This window comes from Cynocephalus volans, chromosome 2 (assembly GCF_027409185.1).
Source record: "Cynocephalus volans isolate mCynVol1 chromosome 2, mCynVol1.pri, whole genome shotgun sequence".
NCBI lineage: Eukaryota > Metazoa > Chordata > Mammalia > Dermoptera > Cynocephalidae > Cynocephalus > Cynocephalus volans.
This window is the reverse complement of record NC_084461.1, coordinates 161,447,745-161,467,028: the sequence shown is the minus strand read 5'-3', so window position 1 is coordinate 161,467,028 and position 19,284 is coordinate 161,447,745. Positions and strand designations below refer to the sequence as shown.

General features: G+C 33.3%; 1 protein-coding gene across 2 annotated transcripts in view; it reads right to left on the bottom strand.

The window, feature by feature from the left end:
- Nucleotides 1-2,338: 2,338 nt before the first annotated feature.
- Nucleotides 2,339-19,284, bottom strand: part of LOC134370963 (E3 SUMO-protein ligase RanBP2) — a 60,249-nt gene continuing 43,303 nt past the window's right edge. Inside the window, exons 21-30 of one of the 2 annotated variants that reach the window (XM_063087909.1) lie at nucleotides 18,673-18,750; nucleotides 16,196-16,366; nucleotides 15,408-15,500; nucleotides 14,931-15,109; nucleotides 9,500-9,704; nucleotides 8,150-8,251; nucleotides 4,725-4,870; nucleotides 3,705-3,978; nucleotides 3,246-3,580; nucleotides 2,339-2,852 (exon numbers count right to left, since the gene is read on the bottom strand). In XM_063087909.1, the coding sequence (XP_062943979.1) occupies nucleotides 2,547-2,852; nucleotides 3,246-3,580; nucleotides 3,705-3,978; nucleotides 4,725-4,870; nucleotides 8,150-8,251; nucleotides 9,500-9,704; nucleotides 14,931-15,109; nucleotides 15,408-15,500; nucleotides 16,196-16,366; nucleotides 18,673-18,750 (1,889 nt within the window). In that variant the 3' untranslated portion in view covers nucleotides 2,339-2,546. The remainder of the gene's footprint in view (nucleotides 2,853-3,245; nucleotides 3,581-3,704; nucleotides 3,979-4,724; nucleotides 4,871-8,149; nucleotides 8,252-9,499; nucleotides 9,705-14,930; nucleotides 15,110-15,407; nucleotides 15,501-16,195; nucleotides 16,367-18,672; nucleotides 18,751-19,284) is intronic. The other variant, XM_063087910.1, reaches the window with a different exon arrangement.

Genomic DNA, 19,284 nt, shown 5'->3' with positions numbered 1-19,284 from the left:
CAATACTGGCAGCCTGCCCATTACCGCAAATTGCGATTATACCTCATGTCCCCCACTCAATCCCCTACCTCCCTCCGCCTCTCCCATTTTGTATCCCTAAGTATGCTCTCTCCCTCTTCAAGTCCAATGCACCACTGTGTACTTTGTTCTTTAAACAATGTCTTGCCCCAGTGCCAACAACAGTGCATAGTACTCATTATTTATTGGAATGGAATATCGACCTGAAAACCAGTACTAAACTGAGTGAGGGGAACAACTGTACAACCACTTCATTTCTCTTGTTCATACGCTTACACTAGTGTAACCTTTACTTTTCTAAACTGATTATCAACTGCACGTCAGGAATAAAAACTCCTAAATTCTCTGAATCATTTTTTAAATTCCTCAAATGCCCAAATTATATACAATGATACCTTAGCAAAGTAGTTATTATCTTTAAATTATTTAAACCGGTAATGTTTTGCCATAAAGTATTACTTAAAATATATAAGTAATTACTTTATTCTATCTTTAAGCATATTTTACTGGGACAATATAAAATTCAGCTAGTTTTTAAAAAACAAAAATACTTATCGTGGGCTTAAACCACATCAGTGATTAAATAACAGAAAAGTCCTTTCCTGAAATTTGACACAAAGACTTTCTTATAAAGCCACTTTTAAGCATCTTTGGAATACTAATACTGGAAAAATCAGTTTACATGTTATTTTGTCAAATTTTTGGTCAAAGTTTTTATAGCTTTTTAACTTGTAACTCTAATCCTTTAGGATTGCATAGAAATCTGTAAAAAGTCTCTTAAAAAGCATTTCCATTTACTTAAAATTTATTCTAAAATCAAAACAAAGGCATCAACCATCTCAGCTGAAAAGTTACAACACGTTTTACATCAATTTATATTATACAGATTTCCAAAGAAACCAATTCTAAATAAAAGAGTGCATATATGTAGTCTGTTCTCTAAGTTTCAAGTAGTTCCACTGACATATTTGGGCAAGGTTTGTTTCAGTCATCTGGCTTTGTGTCCAGGTTGATTTAGTGATGGTGTCCCATCACTCATTACTCACAGAAACCACACATGATATACTCCCTCCCCTCATCTGACTGGTGATTGTACAGGTATTTATTACAGGACATGCTATTTCCATATCCCTATATTACAGGGAATAAACCAAACTGTCCCACCTCACTAAGCAAAATGAGATAACTTCACTGGGAAGAACACCGAAGGATGGAAGACACTTATTGTTCATGATTGGAATATACAAAATTTTGTGCTCTAACTGGATTTTTCAGCGGCTGGCTGGTACAGGGATCGAACCCTTGGCCTTGATAACCCTTGATGGTGTTATCAGCACTGTGCTCCCCCAAGTGAACTAACTGGCCAGCCCTCTAACTGGATTCTTTATAGTTCTATACTGAGTAATAAGATAAGAACATCCCCTTTCTTGAGCAGTTTGCCTAACTTTTGACACAAGCCATTTCCAAATACATTTTCAGTGTATATCAAACTTGAGAAGTCACTTCCTTGAGAGGTATGCAAACCCTGTGGCAATTTGAGTTCACTGACCTCTAACTGTCATCCTTTACGTGTCTAGCACTGTAATAAACAGACAACTAGATGCACAAGTTTAATAAAATTTTTAAATGTCATAGCTGTTATCAATTGTCACTTTATTTCTGCTACAAAATTCACCAGAAAAAGGTACTGCAACAGTCTAGTATAAAGCAAATCTTTAACCAAAGAACATGGTATAGACCTTTTGAAAATATTCATATTTTATCACAATAACTGCAAGGAAAAATTCAATTTCTATCATCAGAATCAAGGTGCAGTTTCTGAGGTAGTAGAGACAGATGACGGAAAAGATTTTTTAAAAATCTAAGGATATAGTAAACTTGTTTAAAATGTAAAAATTAATTTAATACCTTTGAAAGGGCAAAGGAAGCTACTTTTTTTAAGAAGAAGGTACTCAAAAAAGTTAACTTGTAACTATACAGATGGTGTAAAGATTATAGAAGAGCACTTTGGTTAAATCTCTACCTTCTGTGGCTCTACCCATTCATAAATGAATCTCTAGGCAAAAACGAGCACACCAATAGTTAAGATTACCAAATATATTTCAAATCTAAAATAGGATTATCCAAGTTGTGGTCCCTTTATTCAGATGGTAAATATATCCATTCAGGAAGTCCAAATATCTTAGAAGAAATCAAAATTAAATTGCATATATCATATTCCTTCAATAGTTTGTGAAGGTCTATTGCTTTTAACATGATTAGTATCATTCCATTTTAATACAGATATGTCAGGAGTACATAAACACAAGTACACCTGAAATACACCAGTGTTTAAACTTTTATTTCACACCATGCAAGGTCAATTATAACACATTAAAAAGTGAGAACAGCTATAAGCTGCAATTTTACATTTATACATCAGAAATGTCCATTTTCAAAAGCTGAACATAATCATCATATTGTCTATAACAACTAAGCTTCAATTCAACCGCTTAAACAGATAAAATTTACTACGAAAAACAATGATTTTATGTCTGTCCACATTCTATGATACTAATTCTTCGACTAACAGACCCTTTAGGAGAACCAAATGATTCAATCTTTTTCACAGTATCCATGCCATCCTTAACATAACCGAATACTACATGCTTAAAGTCCAAATGTTCTGCTTTTTTCAGTGTTATAAAAAATTGAGAATTATTGGTATCCCGGCCTCGATTGGCCATGGATAGTAAGCCAGGACCAGTATGTTTCACATCAAAATTTTCATCTTCAAATTTATCTCCATAAATGGACTTTCCTCCTGTTCCATCATGTTTGGTGATATCTCCCCCCTGAAAAAGATTTCAATTAATAGGAATGCTGAATAAAACATTTAAATACACACAGAACTCATCACTACAGGATAAATCCCAAACACCCAGCCTCCTTAAGAATGCAGTTTGAAAAGTAAGAAATAACATATTTTTGGAAAGAAGATAAAAAATAAAAAGGTCTATCCCCCCTCCTCAGTTTCTATAAGGTTTCAAGTATTAAAATTCAAACCATTTTAGGTTGAAACCGTTTCTGGCAGGGGTAGGGAGTGGAGTTGTAATGTCAGCTAATGTGAGGGAAAGCTACAGAAACATCAAGAAAACTACAGGATGAGATCTAGGAGAAATGTTCAAATTTTCCAAGATAGTGTGGAATCTTGTAGATTTCAATTGTAATATATAGTTAATACCTACTTGGCAAACAAAATCTGGAATCACTCTGTGAAAAATAGAGTTCTTGAAACCAAAGCCTTTCTCTCCAGTGCACAGTGCTCTGAAGTTCTCAGCAGTCTGAGGAACGATGTTTGAAAATAATTCCATGGTTATACGCCCTAGAGGTTCACCATCCGCGCAAACATCAAAAAACACCACAGGATTGGTCTCCTTTGATAATTCTGCTGCCAATGACACCTGTCCTTTCTGCAGTTTCAACAAATTCTGTTGACATTCTTCAAATTTTTTCTTAAAACAATCAGCCATTTCTTTAGTTTTAAATCTCACCGCAAGCTGTTCCACTTTTGCTTCTCCATCTATTTGGGGGGAGGAGGGAAGGAGAAACCTTAGTATTAAAATAACCACTGTAAACTGTTTTATATGTTTTTTATGGACTTAAAGTCTAAAAAAGAAAAGTAGCATTTAAATGTAGAAACTCACCAGCATAATCTGAGGCAGTCCAAACTAAAGCATTATTTGAAACATTCAAGGGTTTTAACTCCATTGTTTTGGTAATAACATGGTTTGCACACACTTTAAAGACCTGGTCTCTTCTCATTAGGATCCGATAATAGTTCTTCATTGTATGCCAGAGAATCTTTATATCTCCAATACCACGTTCCTTCCACTGACTGACATCTCGATCCCATCTATAAAGTTTGGCTCTCTCTTTAAACAAAATTTCTTCATCTTCTTCTCCAGATTTTACTTCTACCTACGACAGTAGATGAAATTATCTATAAGCTACAGCTTATAATAAATTCTATAACAAATTCCAAATATCAGAATTCTTGAAGATATTTTCTTTTCGGTGATATTAACAGAATTTGTAGTACCATAACTAGTAATACCCATATCTGATTTGCTTGAGGCAGCAAAGACCTGATTGGTCATCAAATATTTTTCCTTTATATAATATTCATTATCCTTATGGAAATGCAATGCCTTTCTTTATAGGACAGAAGAGGTATTAAAAAGTGCTTGTTCTTGAAGAGAAATATTAACTGACTGACATTGAAAAACAACAAAATAACTTTCTTAAAACAACATTCTTGTCCAAAAAATACAAAGATTACTTTTTATTAAAAGGACTTCGGCAAATATGACATATTAGGTATATTTTGTCCCCAGAATTATGTTATGAAAACAAACATAATATTCTAACAACATATAAGAAAATTATTTCTTCTCAATGATTGCATATAGAATTTACCAAGCAGCATTTATACAAAAACTTCAAAGAGACAATTTATACTTAAAGGTTGGATGTCTCATAGAGTTTTCATTTCAAATTATAAATGTTCTAAAAGAAATGCAAACAACAATACCCCTAAAAATCAAGCCGGGGTAAGTTTTAAACTTAAATCAAAAATACACGATGCTGATAAAACCAAGGTCAAGGGCCACTCAACCCCCTCCAAAAATAGGTTATTAGTAAAGTTTTCATTCCTTAATATTTACCTCTGGTAATGATACTATTGGTTCAAAATGGATATCTTCATTATGAACTACTTCTTCATCACTACCATCGTCATCTTCACCAACTTTACTGGCTGGCTGTGTTCCGAACACAGCTGCTCCAGTATTTGCCCACTGGAAATTCTTATCTGGTGAATAAGTGAAGATATTCAAATAGAGGCATCTACTCTTGAAAGTTTTTTTTAATCCCCCTTCCTTCAATTACTTTATCAATACATCTACTTTCCAACAATGTGATAGACACATCTATTAAAAATGTTTAAAATTATATTATTCTGGCAAGTTCAACTCATGTAGCAAGCACACAGTACATTAAGTACTGTTCATACTTCTTGATACAAAGATAAGATGTCACTGCTTCAGGTAAACTTCATAATACTAAACTACACAAGAACTTCCAGTAATGAAGTAGGTTCTTAAAAGTTCATACCTTAAAACTTTGAAAACTTAGCTCAGCTTTCAAAGGTAGTTTATTTCATAGAACTTTTCATGACATGAGAAAAATAACTTCTGAACCAAAAACTATCTTCAAATTTATTTATTTTTTTATGACTGGCCCTTATTGGGATCTGAACCCTTGACCTTGGTACTACAAGGTCAAGCTCTAACCAACTGAGCTACCTGGCCAGCCCCAAAAACTATCATGCTATTTCCAAACTAGCCACAGTAATCTAAACACATGTTTATAACTTCTGTACTGAAGTAGCTATTGTTGGAGCTTAGATTACTTGGCCATAGAAGCTCGCTGACTCCAACTGCTCTCAAGGAATACTAGACTGTTATGAGTGAAAAGGCTTCCCACTTCCGTTCAGGGGAACAAAGATGATCTCCTTCTCACAACTAGAAGACAGTGAAAACCACCTCAATTTAGATGACTCAGCCTAATATGTTCCCCGTATCTTAGAGGAAAGAAGCACCTCAACTTTCATTACTTGCTGATGAATCACTGCCTTACAGAACCCTACACCTGCTCCTAAAAACTCATAAAAAGCAAAAATGTCACAGATCACATAACAGGTAACTCAGCACCTTGAAGGAAGGACACAATTAATAAAATAGCAATTCCTTCTAAGGCAGAGGGAAAATATCAAAATAAGTGAGAAGACAAAAATTCTTAAGGACACACAAGAAGATATTGCAAAGGAATGACCTGAGAACAAGAAAATCACAACCTCAAGTTGTATGAGGGTTTCCTGAGAATAGTTACCACTGATCTGGATGAGACACAGGTTTGGTGCTCAAAAATAACTCTTCAGGAACCCCCAAGCAGAAATTTAACTAAAAAATAACCCCAAGGGATATGTGGTAGAGAAATTCAAAATTCTTCTCTACCCTAGGTGAACATTAGAATGACAGTAAGGGCAATTGTAAAACACCAATGTCTAGGTCCCACACCCAAAGATGCCAATATAACTATCAGACCATCCTTTTTAAAAAGCTCCCAGGTAAAATCACTTTCCTGAAGGGACTAGAAGAGAGAATCTATAAAGTAAAAATATGACAGTTCTAGATCAGAATACTTAGGAAGCTTCTGCTGTGTGTGCATGTTTAGTAAAATCATTAAAAAGTCTGAAGGAAATATTACAAAATGGCAATCTGTGTCAAAGCTGGGCAGTAGCTAAACAAGTGTTCTTTATTATTGTTAGTTTCCATATGAAACACTACACAACAAATACAGAATGATCAAAAGATCTGTGTGAATAGGACTTTCAGAAAAATATGAATACAAAAACCAAAAAAACAAAAGAAAACAAAAGAAAAAGAAAAATGAACAGACGAAGAAAAGGCAACCACCATGTAAATAATATGAAAGAAAAGGAGTGGACAATGGGAAGGAACTCCTCCTGAGCTTTAAGCAAAACAAAAAGTTTAAGTACAAAAAGGTCCATGCAACACCAGGAACAGATTTTTTAAAAAAGATACCCACGTTCTGATGAAATTTATGAACTCTTAAAAAAAATTAAGCCCTTCAAGTTATTATTCACAGAGGAAAACAAGACTGAAACTCTAAATTATCTGGAAATTTATATGAAAGTGTAAAGATTTCCTATGAAACCAATGCGATACAAACAAAAACTGTTTGCAGGGGACTTATAGTTTCAATCAGTGTTTTTCACAAGCACAATCTAATTTAAATAAAGTAAGTATTCAACATAGAAAAGTAAAGTAAGACAAAACTGACGCTAAATAAAAAATACAAACAAAAGAAGAATTGATAAAACCAAAAGCTGCTTCTATGAAAAGACAAGCACACAAATTCCTGTTAAACCTGAGAAGAAAATAAAAAATATAGTTTATAAAAGAGCCTGGTGAATAATCTCACTAAAAATGACAAGTGGTGGTAAGCACTGAATGTCAGTGGGTAAGGCTGTAAGGCATGGCTGCCTCCTGATGGTTGAGTCTTGTGTATTTCACACTTTGGGGTACTATACTGACAGTTCGTTAAAAAGGTAACACTGAGTGAAAAGCAGTTTAACATCAATTTTTATTTGGCTTTTTTTTTGTGGATAATTGTACCCACTGTACTGCTATATTTGCTGATGTATTATCCTTTGATTTCGGGCTATTTAATAAATTAAAACTAAACAAAAAACATCAATGAAGCCATGAATTCAAACACAACATCATATCTGAAGGAAATTTCTAAAAGCTTTAAATGTCTCCATAGGTGGCAGGAGCTGTGAAAAAAATGGTAAATATGTGGGAGAGAAGAACAGTATTCTGGATTGCATTAATCACTGAAGCATATTGTATTTTAATAAAATTTATTCCACAAATCAAACATCTTGTACAAGAACAACTTGGGTTGTGCAATAACCACAGATATTAAAGACATTACAAGAATGACAAAATATAATGAATAGCCTTATGCCAATAAACTTGAAACAATCAAGGATATGGATTATTTCCTAGAAATGTTACCAAAATGGATTAAAAATAGAAATAACACTGGAAAACATGGGAAAATGCACTTAGGACAATAAATTAGCATAGCCCTAATACTGAAATCCAAAGATAGTATAAAAATAGAAAACTATAAGATCACCTCCTTAAAAAAATATAGATTCACAAATCTTGAAATATTAACAAATCAAATCTAAAAGTATAGTTCAAAGAAGAATGTTACTGAAGTCAGGGTCATTCCAAAACTAAAATATGGTAGTACATTTCAACGTGGCAAGGACTATCAGCATGACTTACACTAAATTAAGAAAAAATTCTGATGGTTATATTAATAAATGTCAAAAAAAAATGTAGAAGACTCATTATTAAAACAATAAGCAAATGGGGGGCTAGGGGTTGAAAGAAATTTCCAATTTAGTTACAACACTGTAACAAAGAACTAGTTCTTTCAGTTGTGCTTGATTCTATAATGTGATCATTAAAATCTCTCCTCTTGATCTTACCTTTAGAACCAAAAGCAAAATCCCCAGAATTACTGGAAGCCAAGTCTGCAAATGACAGCCCTGTGCTATTTCCAAATCCAAATGAAACTGTTTTGCTTTCCACTGGCAAAATGAAAAGAACAATTTACTATTTCACTTAATATACATTGAACATCAAAGATTTACCCAGGACCCAGAGAGAATAAGACCTTCTATTCTATACTACAGGAGAGAGGGGTTAGCATTTATAATATGGTAAGTTACAAAATACATCTAATTTTGAGTTTCTTTAGTATTAAGTTTACAGGTACTAATCCCAATGAAAATAATACTATACCAAAAGCATGCCAAAAATTATTTTTAAAATGAGATAGAAGTATTTATGCTAAACCAGATATAAAACTATATAGTTTCTGCTTTATAGAGTCTTCTATATTTTAAAACAAGTATCCAGTCAAAGTCAGGTTTTTAGGAAACATCTGTGTAATAACTTGTGTTCCCTATTGTAAATAAACTCATAAATACCCAATGTCTCATTTATAGTTAGTCATGAGGAGTTACAGAGTCTTGTCAATTCTGCCAACGTGTAGCTGCATGATCTCTGAAAGCCCTATAGCCTTACTTTCCTTATCAGAAAACATATAGGGTTTTAGGTGTGAAGTTACTGTCCTCTTCTAGCATATTAAGACTCTAAACTGCTTATATGTGATATTGGTGACATTTAGGACTACTTCCTAAAAAAAAAAAAATTAGTTAATGTAGATAATGTACGCATATAAAGCAATACAATTTGAAGAGACACTTCCCTACCTAAAAAAAAAAAAAAAAAAAAAAAAAATTGAAATGGAAAAACAAGGGAGAAAGCAACACCAAATATTAATTACTCTAACATAGTACTTAATTTAGCAAGCTGGTAGGAAAAAAAAGAAACATTTAAGTAGTATAATAAAAATTTTTAACTCCTATTGTAGTATTTCTACAATTACTTCACATATAATTAGAACACTTTGAATATGGTTGAGTGATAATAGAATTCAAACAATATTCAAATGAAAACACTATCACAAAGAAAATTACCATGTAAGCAAATTATTGTCTTTTATGCAGAAGCAGATAGGCCAATACTTTATACTCCCTAATAACCACACTCTAACAATGAAAATACATGTTTATTATCTTTGTTGGCAAGGCAGTATGATTTTACTATTACTACTAATAATTACTAAATATTACTAAAGGGGCATAAGCGTCTTCACACATCTCAAAATTTGTTTTCAAGGGACTTTTAGTATCCACCTTTAAAAGTCAATCTTCTCAAACATACCGATGTACCTTATGTAATGCGTGATATAAAAACATATCTAGTTTTACCTTGGCTTGTAGAATCTGCATCAGTTTCCTTTCTAGTAGACAAGTCTACAGGTTTGTCCTCAGTTCCAGAGGAAATAGGTGGTGAACAAACAGATTTGGTAATAGAATCAGGTTCTTCAGATTTACAGAAAAAAGGTATGGTCACTTCAGTCCCACCTGAATACACACTGGTGGCTGTGCTCGTTATTTCCTCCCTCTGGGATTTCTAAAAGGGGAAGTAACAAAATACTATGTCATTAAATACTGATTTACAAAAAGGATCATATAACCTATTTCAAAAGAAATTGAAGACTTGGTATTCTGGACAACATGGAGTTAAGCAAACTTCACCCTATCTCTTCCAAAACCTAAAACTAGACACCTAGACTGAAACCTATGGAGCAACTATAAGAAGCCTCTGAAAGGTGAATAAAAGGAGGAAGACTATGGATCTCAGGACCAGAGGGATAATCTGATGGTGAGATCTATTTGGGGTTTGTTCTGCCTCCCCTGTATCACAGCCTGGGTGCTACAGCAGCCAAAAACACTGGAACTGCCAATGGCACAGATGGAAAAAGGCCCAAGAAAAGCCTTTGGCCACAGGGGAGGTGATGAAATGACCCATGTGTTGGAACTAGCCAAAAAATAGTTTGGAACTACCACAACACTGTTCCAAGGAGTAAGGACAAATACTCTTAAAACAAATGAAAAGATAGAAGTTCTCAGAAAAAACCAGAAGGGATAAAAAAAGAACCAAATGGAAATTTTATTTTTAAAAAAAAAAAAGGCAAATATTTTATAGTCTACTTCTTCCAACATCAGCAGCACACACATTCTTCACAAGTTCACATGAGACATTTACCAAGAAAGACCACCTCTGGCCATAAAATGCACCCTCAACAAATTTAAAAGAACAGAAATCACTTAAAGTATACTGTCAGACCATAATGGAATTACACTTGAAGTCATTAACAGAAATATTAGTTGGGAAAATCCCAAAATATTTGGATATCAAACAACAAACTTCTAAATAATAACGTGTCAAAAAGAAGTCTCAAGAGAAATTAAAAATATTTTGAACTAAATAAAAATAAAAATAGAACTTACCAAAATTTATGGGATGCAGCACAAATTTGATAACTTAGATAAAATGCATCAATTCCTTGAAATCTACCAAAACTCACACAAGAAATAGATAACCTCAATAGGCCTCTATTTTAAAAATTGAATTAACAATTAATACCATTCCAAAATGAAAGCATCAGGCCCAGATGGCTTCACTGGTGAATACCATCAACTATTTAAGAGAGAAAGAAATACCAATTTCTACAATGTCTTCCAGAAAACAGAAGCAGAGAGAATACTTCCCAACTCATCCTATGAGGCCTGCATTACACTAATACCAAAACCAGATAAAAATATTACAACAAAGGAGAAATACAGACTAGTTTCTCTCATGAGTACAGATGTAAACGTCCTCAACAAAATATTAACAAATCAAATCCAACAATATATAAAAAGAATTATACACCACAACCAAGTGGGATTTATTCCAGGATGTACGGCTAGTTCAACACGTGAAAAGTAATTACAGTAATTAATCACATCAAATGGCTAAAGAAGAAATATCATAAGATCTTATCAACTGTTGCAGAAAAATCATTTGACAATATCCAACAGCCATTCATGATAAAACTCTTAGTAAACTTGGAATACAGGAGAACTACTTCAACGTGATAAGAAACAGCTACAAAATTCTAGAGCTAACATCATACTTAATAGTGAGAAACTTGCTGGCAGGTTAGCTCAGCTGCTTAGAGCGTTCTGTTGTAACACCAAGGCCAAGGGTTCAGATCCCTATACCAGCCATCCACCAAAGGAAAAAAAAAAAGTGAGAAACTAGCTTTCTTGCTAAGATCAAGAGCAAGGCAAGGGATGTCCTTCCCATCACTTTTATTCAACATCATGTTATACTGGTAATCCTAACTAATGAAATAAAGACAAGAAAAGGAAATAAAAAGTATAAAGATTGGAAGGAAAAAATAAAACTGTCTTTGTTCACTGATGATATGATTGTCTATGTAAAAAGCCCCAAAGAACAAACTCCTGGAACTAATAAACAATCATAACAAGATGGCAGGATACCAAGTGAATATACATAATTCCTATTTATATACCAGCAACGAATAGGACTTTGAAATTAAAACCACAATACAATTTACATTAGCACCAAAAAGCAAAAAAAAAAAAAACCATACATATAAACACAACAAAATATGAAAATATGTATATCTATATGAGGAAAACTACAAAATTCTAATAAAAGAAGTCAAAGAAAATATAAATAAATGGAGAGAGATTCCATGTTCAGTGCTGTTAAGATGTCAGCTCTTCTCAACTTGACCTATAGATTCAACACAATTCCAATCAAAATCGCAGCAAATTTTGTAGATACAGACAAACTAACTCTCAGGTTTATATGGAAAAACAAAAGATACAGAATGGGCAGTGCAATACTAAAGAATAACAGTCAGTGGACTGTTATGTAAGTCCAACCACAGGACTTACATAAAGCTACAGTAATCAAGACAGTGGGGTATTGGTGAAAGAATAGACAAGTAGATGACGGAACAGAATAGAGAGCTCCTAATTAGACCCACACAAAGATAATCAACTGGTGACAAAGGAGCAAAGGTAATTCAATCTGTCTTTTCAACAAACGGTGCTGGAACAACTGGACATCCACAAACAAAAAAATAAATCTATACACAGAATTTATACCTTTCACAAAAAATTAATTCAAAATGCATCAAAGACCTAAATGTAAAACGTAAAACTACAGGACCTCAGGAATACAACATAGGAGAAAATCTAGGTGACCTTGAGTTTAGTGATGATTCTTTAGAAAAAAGTACCAAAAACATAATCCATGAAAGAAAAAAAATGCTAGGTTAGACTTCATTAAAAACTGCTGCTCTCTAAAAGACAATGTTGAGAACGAAAAGACAAGCCACATACTAGGAGAAAATGTCTGCAACATATATACCTGATAAAGACACATGTCCAAAATACACAAAGAACCATGAGGGCCAAAAGACAGTGAAAAAATTTTAAAGTGCTAAAAGAAAATCGTCAACATTGAATTCTGTATCACCAAAAATAACCTTTTAGGAGTGAAGGAAAAATAATGACGTTCTCAGACAAGGGAAAACTAAGAAAATAATGTCACCAGTATACCTGCATTAAAAGAAATGCTAATGAAAGTTCTGTAGGTAGAAGGCAAAAGACAACAGAGGGAATCCTAGAATACTTGGAATAAAGGAATAACAGCAGAAGTTGTTAAAAAAAAAAAAAAAAAACTGGGTAAAATAACTATTGTTCACCTTTTAGGTTCACAAGAACATATGGTGAAAGCAAAATGTGACTGAGAGGATTTTGGGTGTATGTAGATGTAATACATGATAACCATCATACTGGAGGAGTGTTAAAAACCTATATAGTTCTAATGCTTCTATATTTCCTTGAAATGAAAAAAATAGTAATTCTAGTTTGTTACATTTGTATGTATATTACTCATAATCTATAGAGCACCCACACACAAAAACAGTAGACTACACATTCTTCCCAAGTGCACATTGGAACATTCATCAAGACAGACCTCACTAAATTTATAAGTACTGATAATATTCAAAATATGTTCATGGACCATCATGAAATTAAACTACAAATCAGTAACAGAATGATACCTGGAAAATAACAAATATTTGGAAATGTTATATTACTGTCTATTGTACACATCAAAAAGAACGTCCAAAGGAAAATTTTTAAAATTTTGAAAAGAATGAAAGTGAAAATACCACATATTAAAAGTTGTGGGACACAGCTAAACAGCACTCAGAGGGAAACTTATAGCATTAAATATTTTTATTAGAAATAAAAAATGTTCTTAAATGTAATTTAAGCCTCTACTTTAAGAAACTAAAAAAAGAGCAAAATAAACCCAAGGCAAGAAGGAAATAATAAGAACAGAAGAAATCAATGAAACTGAACACAGAAAAAAAAGATTTTTTAAAAAAGTCAAAACCCGTTTCTACTGAAAAAAAGAATTCAATGAAATTGATGAACTACTAACCAGACTGACCAAGAAATAACAAAAAGAAAAGATGGAACATTTCAATATTGAACCTGCAGACACTGAAAGATTAATAAGGGATTACCAGGAACTGTACACACAGAAATTTGACACCAATTCCTTGAAAGACATGAATTACTACAACTCACTCAAGAACAAGGAGATAATCTGAATAGTCCTCTATTATAGGCCTCTACCTATTTATTGTATTTTTTAAATCTTAAGAAAATTCCAGACTGAGATGGTTTCACTGGTGAAAACTGCCAAACATTTAAAGGAGAAATGACACCAATTCGATACAATCTCTTCCAGAAAACAGCAGCACAGGAAATACTTCCCAATTTATGATACCAGCATTACTTTAATATGAAAGCCAAAGATGATACCAGAAAACTGCTGACCAATATCCCTGATGAATACAAATCCAAAAATTTGTAACAAAATTTATGCAAATTGAATACAACTATGTATGAAAATTACACTATTACCAAGTGAGGTTTATCCCAGGAATGCAAAGGTGATTTCTGAACATTCAAAAAACCAATGTTATTCACTGAATTGATAAAAAGAACCATACGATCACATCGATAGGAGGAGTAAAAGGATTTGATAACATTCAACATCTATTTAAGGCAAAAACTCTAAACAACTTTGGGTGATAATTATGTGTCAGTGTAGGTTCATCAATTACAACAAATGTATAATCTTATCTTTCAAAAGAAATTTTAGAATTGGCTTGTCTACGACCCCGTGGCTCACTCGGGAGAGTGCCGCGCTGTGAGCGCAGCAGCGCTCCTGCCGCAGGTTCAGATCCTATATAGGGATGGCCAGTTCGCTCACTGGCTGAGCGCAGTCACAAAAAAGGACAAAAAAAATAAAAAATAAGAATTGGCTTGTCTATACCTACAATGAATCTTGGTGGGGTTTTGATTGGTATTATGCTAAATCTGCAGATCAATTTTGGGAAAGTTGATATTATAACTATTTTGAGTATTCCAATCCATGAACAGGATGCCTCTCCATTTATTTAGATCTTCTTTTATTTCATCAGCATTTTCAGCATATACAAGGGTACTTCAAAAAGTCCATGGAAAAACAGAATTAAAATATTAATCTATCCATGATTTTTTAAAGCTCTCTTATAGATCCTGTATATAATGTGTTGAACAAAATTCCTCTTTGCTGGCTATATAGCTGATTCACAGACCCCTAATCCATTTGCTAGCCAGGAACCATTATTACCATTCAGTAAGAACATTCTGAAGTTTACTGCATCAACAAAGGCAATACACCAAATGAAAACAGTGGAGACACTCTTACTTGAGCTTCCTGAACTTTTTGAAGCTCTGAATGAAAGTCTTCCCCACTTCCGTTTTCCTCATCTGTATCACTGCAGACTCCACAAAAAAATGTAGGTGGAAGCTTTAATGTATCTGCTTTTGCCTTCTCTTCAACTGTTGGTTTCTTTTCCCAAACAATAACACATTCTTTCTCATTATCTGAAAAGTCCGTACAACACAAGCAAAAGAAAAGATAAAATTAGATGAAGTCCCAACTACTCTACTATAATGGTAATCTTCAACTGTCTTCAATGTGATCTACAGACCTGTGAATGCTAATTGAGAACAAGGACCACCGAGAGAACAATGTTTTTCACCTAATATTATTTTTTAAAAATTTAAATCACCATGCGTATATTTCATAAATAAAATTGATAATTACAGAAATTTTCAGACTAGGTTTTTCCTTTTAAATAGATTTGTTAAGAACATAAATAGTTATTTAAACTTAACATACCTGGCAGATTTTCTTCCAATGGCCTACATTTTCCTGAGTTATCCAGATAGAGTTTTCCATTAAGTTTCTTGACAGCTGTTTCAAAATCTTCATCTTAAAGTACAATTGATTATATTAAATAAAAAAATTTCCAGTAAGGTTTGGGGGTTTTCCTAGTCAGAAGTCTAGGGATTATCGCTAACTTCACTTTTCCCTCATTTTCCACACCCAAATAGCAGCCAATTTTGCCAATTCTATATCCCTAATACCTTTCCTACTGTTAGAGCTTTAGCTCTGGCTCTCCTATTTGAGTTGCTCTACTATCATTTTAGCCCATATCCCACAACCCAGTACTTCATACCAATGCCCAACTGATCCTATTGAGACTTTCTAAGTATTTAACCACTCAACTTAATCTGATATGGCATACATAGTTATCCATCATTGAAAAAACTGTCTACCTTCTCTCTCTCCCACACCTCTAATACTCCAGGAAAATTGTTACCTTCAGTTCCCTCAAAACACCTGCAAGGCACATGACTGCTACCCAAAAACATGCTTGCTTAATAAATACAGTTCTTCTGATCGTTATATGTACACTGACTATGCACACATATATTTAGTGTAAATATCTACCTGTAAGGATATCAGTGATAAGTTCTAAGAGACAGGCTTAAAATAATTAAACCATACTTCCAATTACTAAGATTAGCAGAAACAGAGTGTGTTTTTTATTTTTTCCTTTTTTTAAAGAGAATAAGAAAGACTCAGGAAGGAACAAAGCACTTCTAGAATAACAAAAGACTTACCATCCTCCTCTTCTTCACTAACATAATCTGGTCTATTCTTATAGCAGAAGAAAGTTGGAGGAAGTTTAAGTTTGGCTGCAAGGGCTTTTTGCTCAGGAGTCGGGGTTAGTTCATATACAATAAGAACATCATCATCTGAGGGAGGATCTTCAGGTTTTTCCTTCTCTTTTGCTGTAATAAAAGTCAAAAAAATTGATAAAGGATTTAGTAAGTATTAACATCATTCAAATTGAAAATAAAACCATGAAACTTATCTATAGGTTAAAATAGCATAATAAAAAAACACATACTTTGATGGAGACAGAGCTCTATAATAATCATCAATTAGAATTAGCAGCCTGATTCAGTGTTCTACCAAAAACCCTTAGTGAACACAGAATCTATTTAAAAGAAAAAAAAAATCCTTTTACTTATCATTGAAAGAATTACAACTAATTTCTATAATTTAAAAAGGTATTTTAAAAGTGCTGCCATAACCATATCTGACATACTAAAAAATTGTTTAGCAAAATATCCATGCATTTGCAACAAGTGAAAAAAATCTTAAAGAAATCATACACAAAAGTTAGTAAACAAATAAAACTAACCCACAGCCAACCTTGATTAATTCCTATGAGGAAAGTTAACAACTGCCAAGGATGGCAGGTGATTAGAGTTGCATCTAGTTTTGCACATTTCCAAGTATGACAGTAGATAAAATACTGTAAGAATTAAAGAAAATTTCTATAGCTGAAAAACAGCCCACTCCTAACCTGCCAACGAAAAGGGCAAAAATCTAGGGGGAGAAAAGGAATTTTATATGCAATTTGTTCTGGTCTATAAAGAATTTCTGGCTAAAGAACTGATAAAACAAGCCAGTCATGAAGTATGCCATATAACAAGTGGTGCTGGGGAAACATTCTCTAGAACTACACTGCCCCATATGGTAGCCTAACAATATGTGGCTGTTAAACTTGAAGGTGGTGGCTAGTCCAAACTGAGATGTGCTATAAGTATAAAGATACATACTGGATTTTGAAGACTTGGTATAGAAAAAAAAGAATATAAAATATCATCTTAGTTTTTCATGCTGATTAGAAGTTTAAATGATATTTTGGACAATGGGTTAAATCAAATGTATTATTAAAATTAATTTCATCTCTTTCCCTTTTTTCACCTGTTTCTTTTTAATTTTTTAATGTAGCTACTAGAAAAAAATTTAAATTACATACACAGGTATTTTGTTTCTATTGAATGACACTATTCTAGAGAACCACAGCTCTTTTTTTTTTTTTTTTTTTTTTTTTTTAAATAAAGATGACCAGTAAGGGTATCTTAACCCTTGACTTGGTGCTGTCAGTAGAGCTCTTCTTTTTACAATGCTAAGCTTGCCTCTCTCCTTAATTACAATAAAAAATGTGGTATCAATTCCTAGCCAGGGACAGTAAAAGAACACTATAAGATACAGATTCTTTCTCCAGTTCTACTATTAACTGGTAAAAATGACTTGGGTGAGTCAGATAGCCTTTCTGGGCCCCAGTTTCCTCATGTCTAAAAGTCTTCATTTCTAAGGTCCCTTGGGACTATGATGTTATCAGATTCAAAACAGAGTAAGGCTTTTTGTCCTGCAGTAGCACATTGGTAAATTTGCTCTTACGCCAGGGATCCTTAACCTAGAGCCCACAGAAACTGTGTCCAAGTATATATCCACTTTTCTACAAAGTCTATACTCTTCACATGATTTCTCAAAGACTGCATCTTTAAGAACAAAATGATTAAGAGCTGCCTTAGATAGTAATATAATTGGTATACTTTAACATCAAAAGCCCCAGAAATCAAGGACTGTCACTTCATCACTGTAATTGTTTGGTGTGCTCAAGATGTGTCATTGGACACTAACGGTTAGTCTTCATTTTCCTAACCTTGCTCTTGAAGATCTTCAACAGATCTCACTTCTTATTGTTTGACTCTAATAGCAACACTTGCTTCTGCAAACGATTTGTGCAACAGATTATGTGTATATAACATACAGGCTATAGAAAGGTGGTTGTTTAAAAAAAAAAAAAGGTCTACTTTCAATTTTTCTAAATACGTACAAAAGAACAGACCTAAAGAGACCCTCCATTCCCTACTGGATACATGCTGCTGCCATCATGTTTGAATACTGGCAGAAATTAACAGCTAAAGGTTAGATAAAATATAGGTCTTAATTAAGCAGAGTTGAAAATAACAGAGCAATAAAGTACAATGCAGCAAAAAACAATAATGTGCAATAGTGAGAAAACATGACATCCAAATACATTTAACAACAAAAAACAAAATCAGCATTACAGAGTGTTGCGTCCACCAGTCAAAAGATACTTTGCTTAAACTGACATTCTTTAACATGCATGTTGTAGTGTTAAGCACTTAATTTCATAAAGCCACAGTTACTTTGCTAAGGACTATCAGCTGCTAAAAACTGCCATCATCTCATACTCAGAATGCTAGAGCTATACCTTTGCTCTCAGGCTCTGAGGAAGAGGTGCTGGTCCAAAAGGCCATTGGATTAGATTTAAAAAGGCTAAAATTAAATCCTAGAAAATAAAGAGCATTTCATTTTTGAACATTTTGGGAAACAATATGATTTTAAAATACAAAAGGCCAGAGTCCCTCAATTTATACCAATCTGGGCTGTCATGTCAATTATCCTGGTGGTTTCATTCTTTGCTCCTTTAATGGTGGCAAGACTAACATATAAAATGTTAATACCTCAATATTGTGTTCTCCGAATGACAAGAATAATAATAAACTGAAAAATGAACACTTAAAAAAAAAGTCTCAAGTTAATGCTCATGATTCAAGTACATGGGTCTTTATACTGTATTGGGTTCTTGTGCTCTGTCTTAGCATAATATAAACATCTTCCAGTTATTGAAATCTCTTAAATAACTTACACACAACCACAGTTGCTGTTTGAACACTCACAAGTAAACTTACTTAGGGAGGAAAAAAATCTGCTCAAAGATATTTTCGTGTTCACTGAACAGTGTTAACCCAACTTTGACTAAAACATTAGTATCCTATACAAAAAGTCTGCATCAATATAAACATTAAAAGAAAAAAAAAGA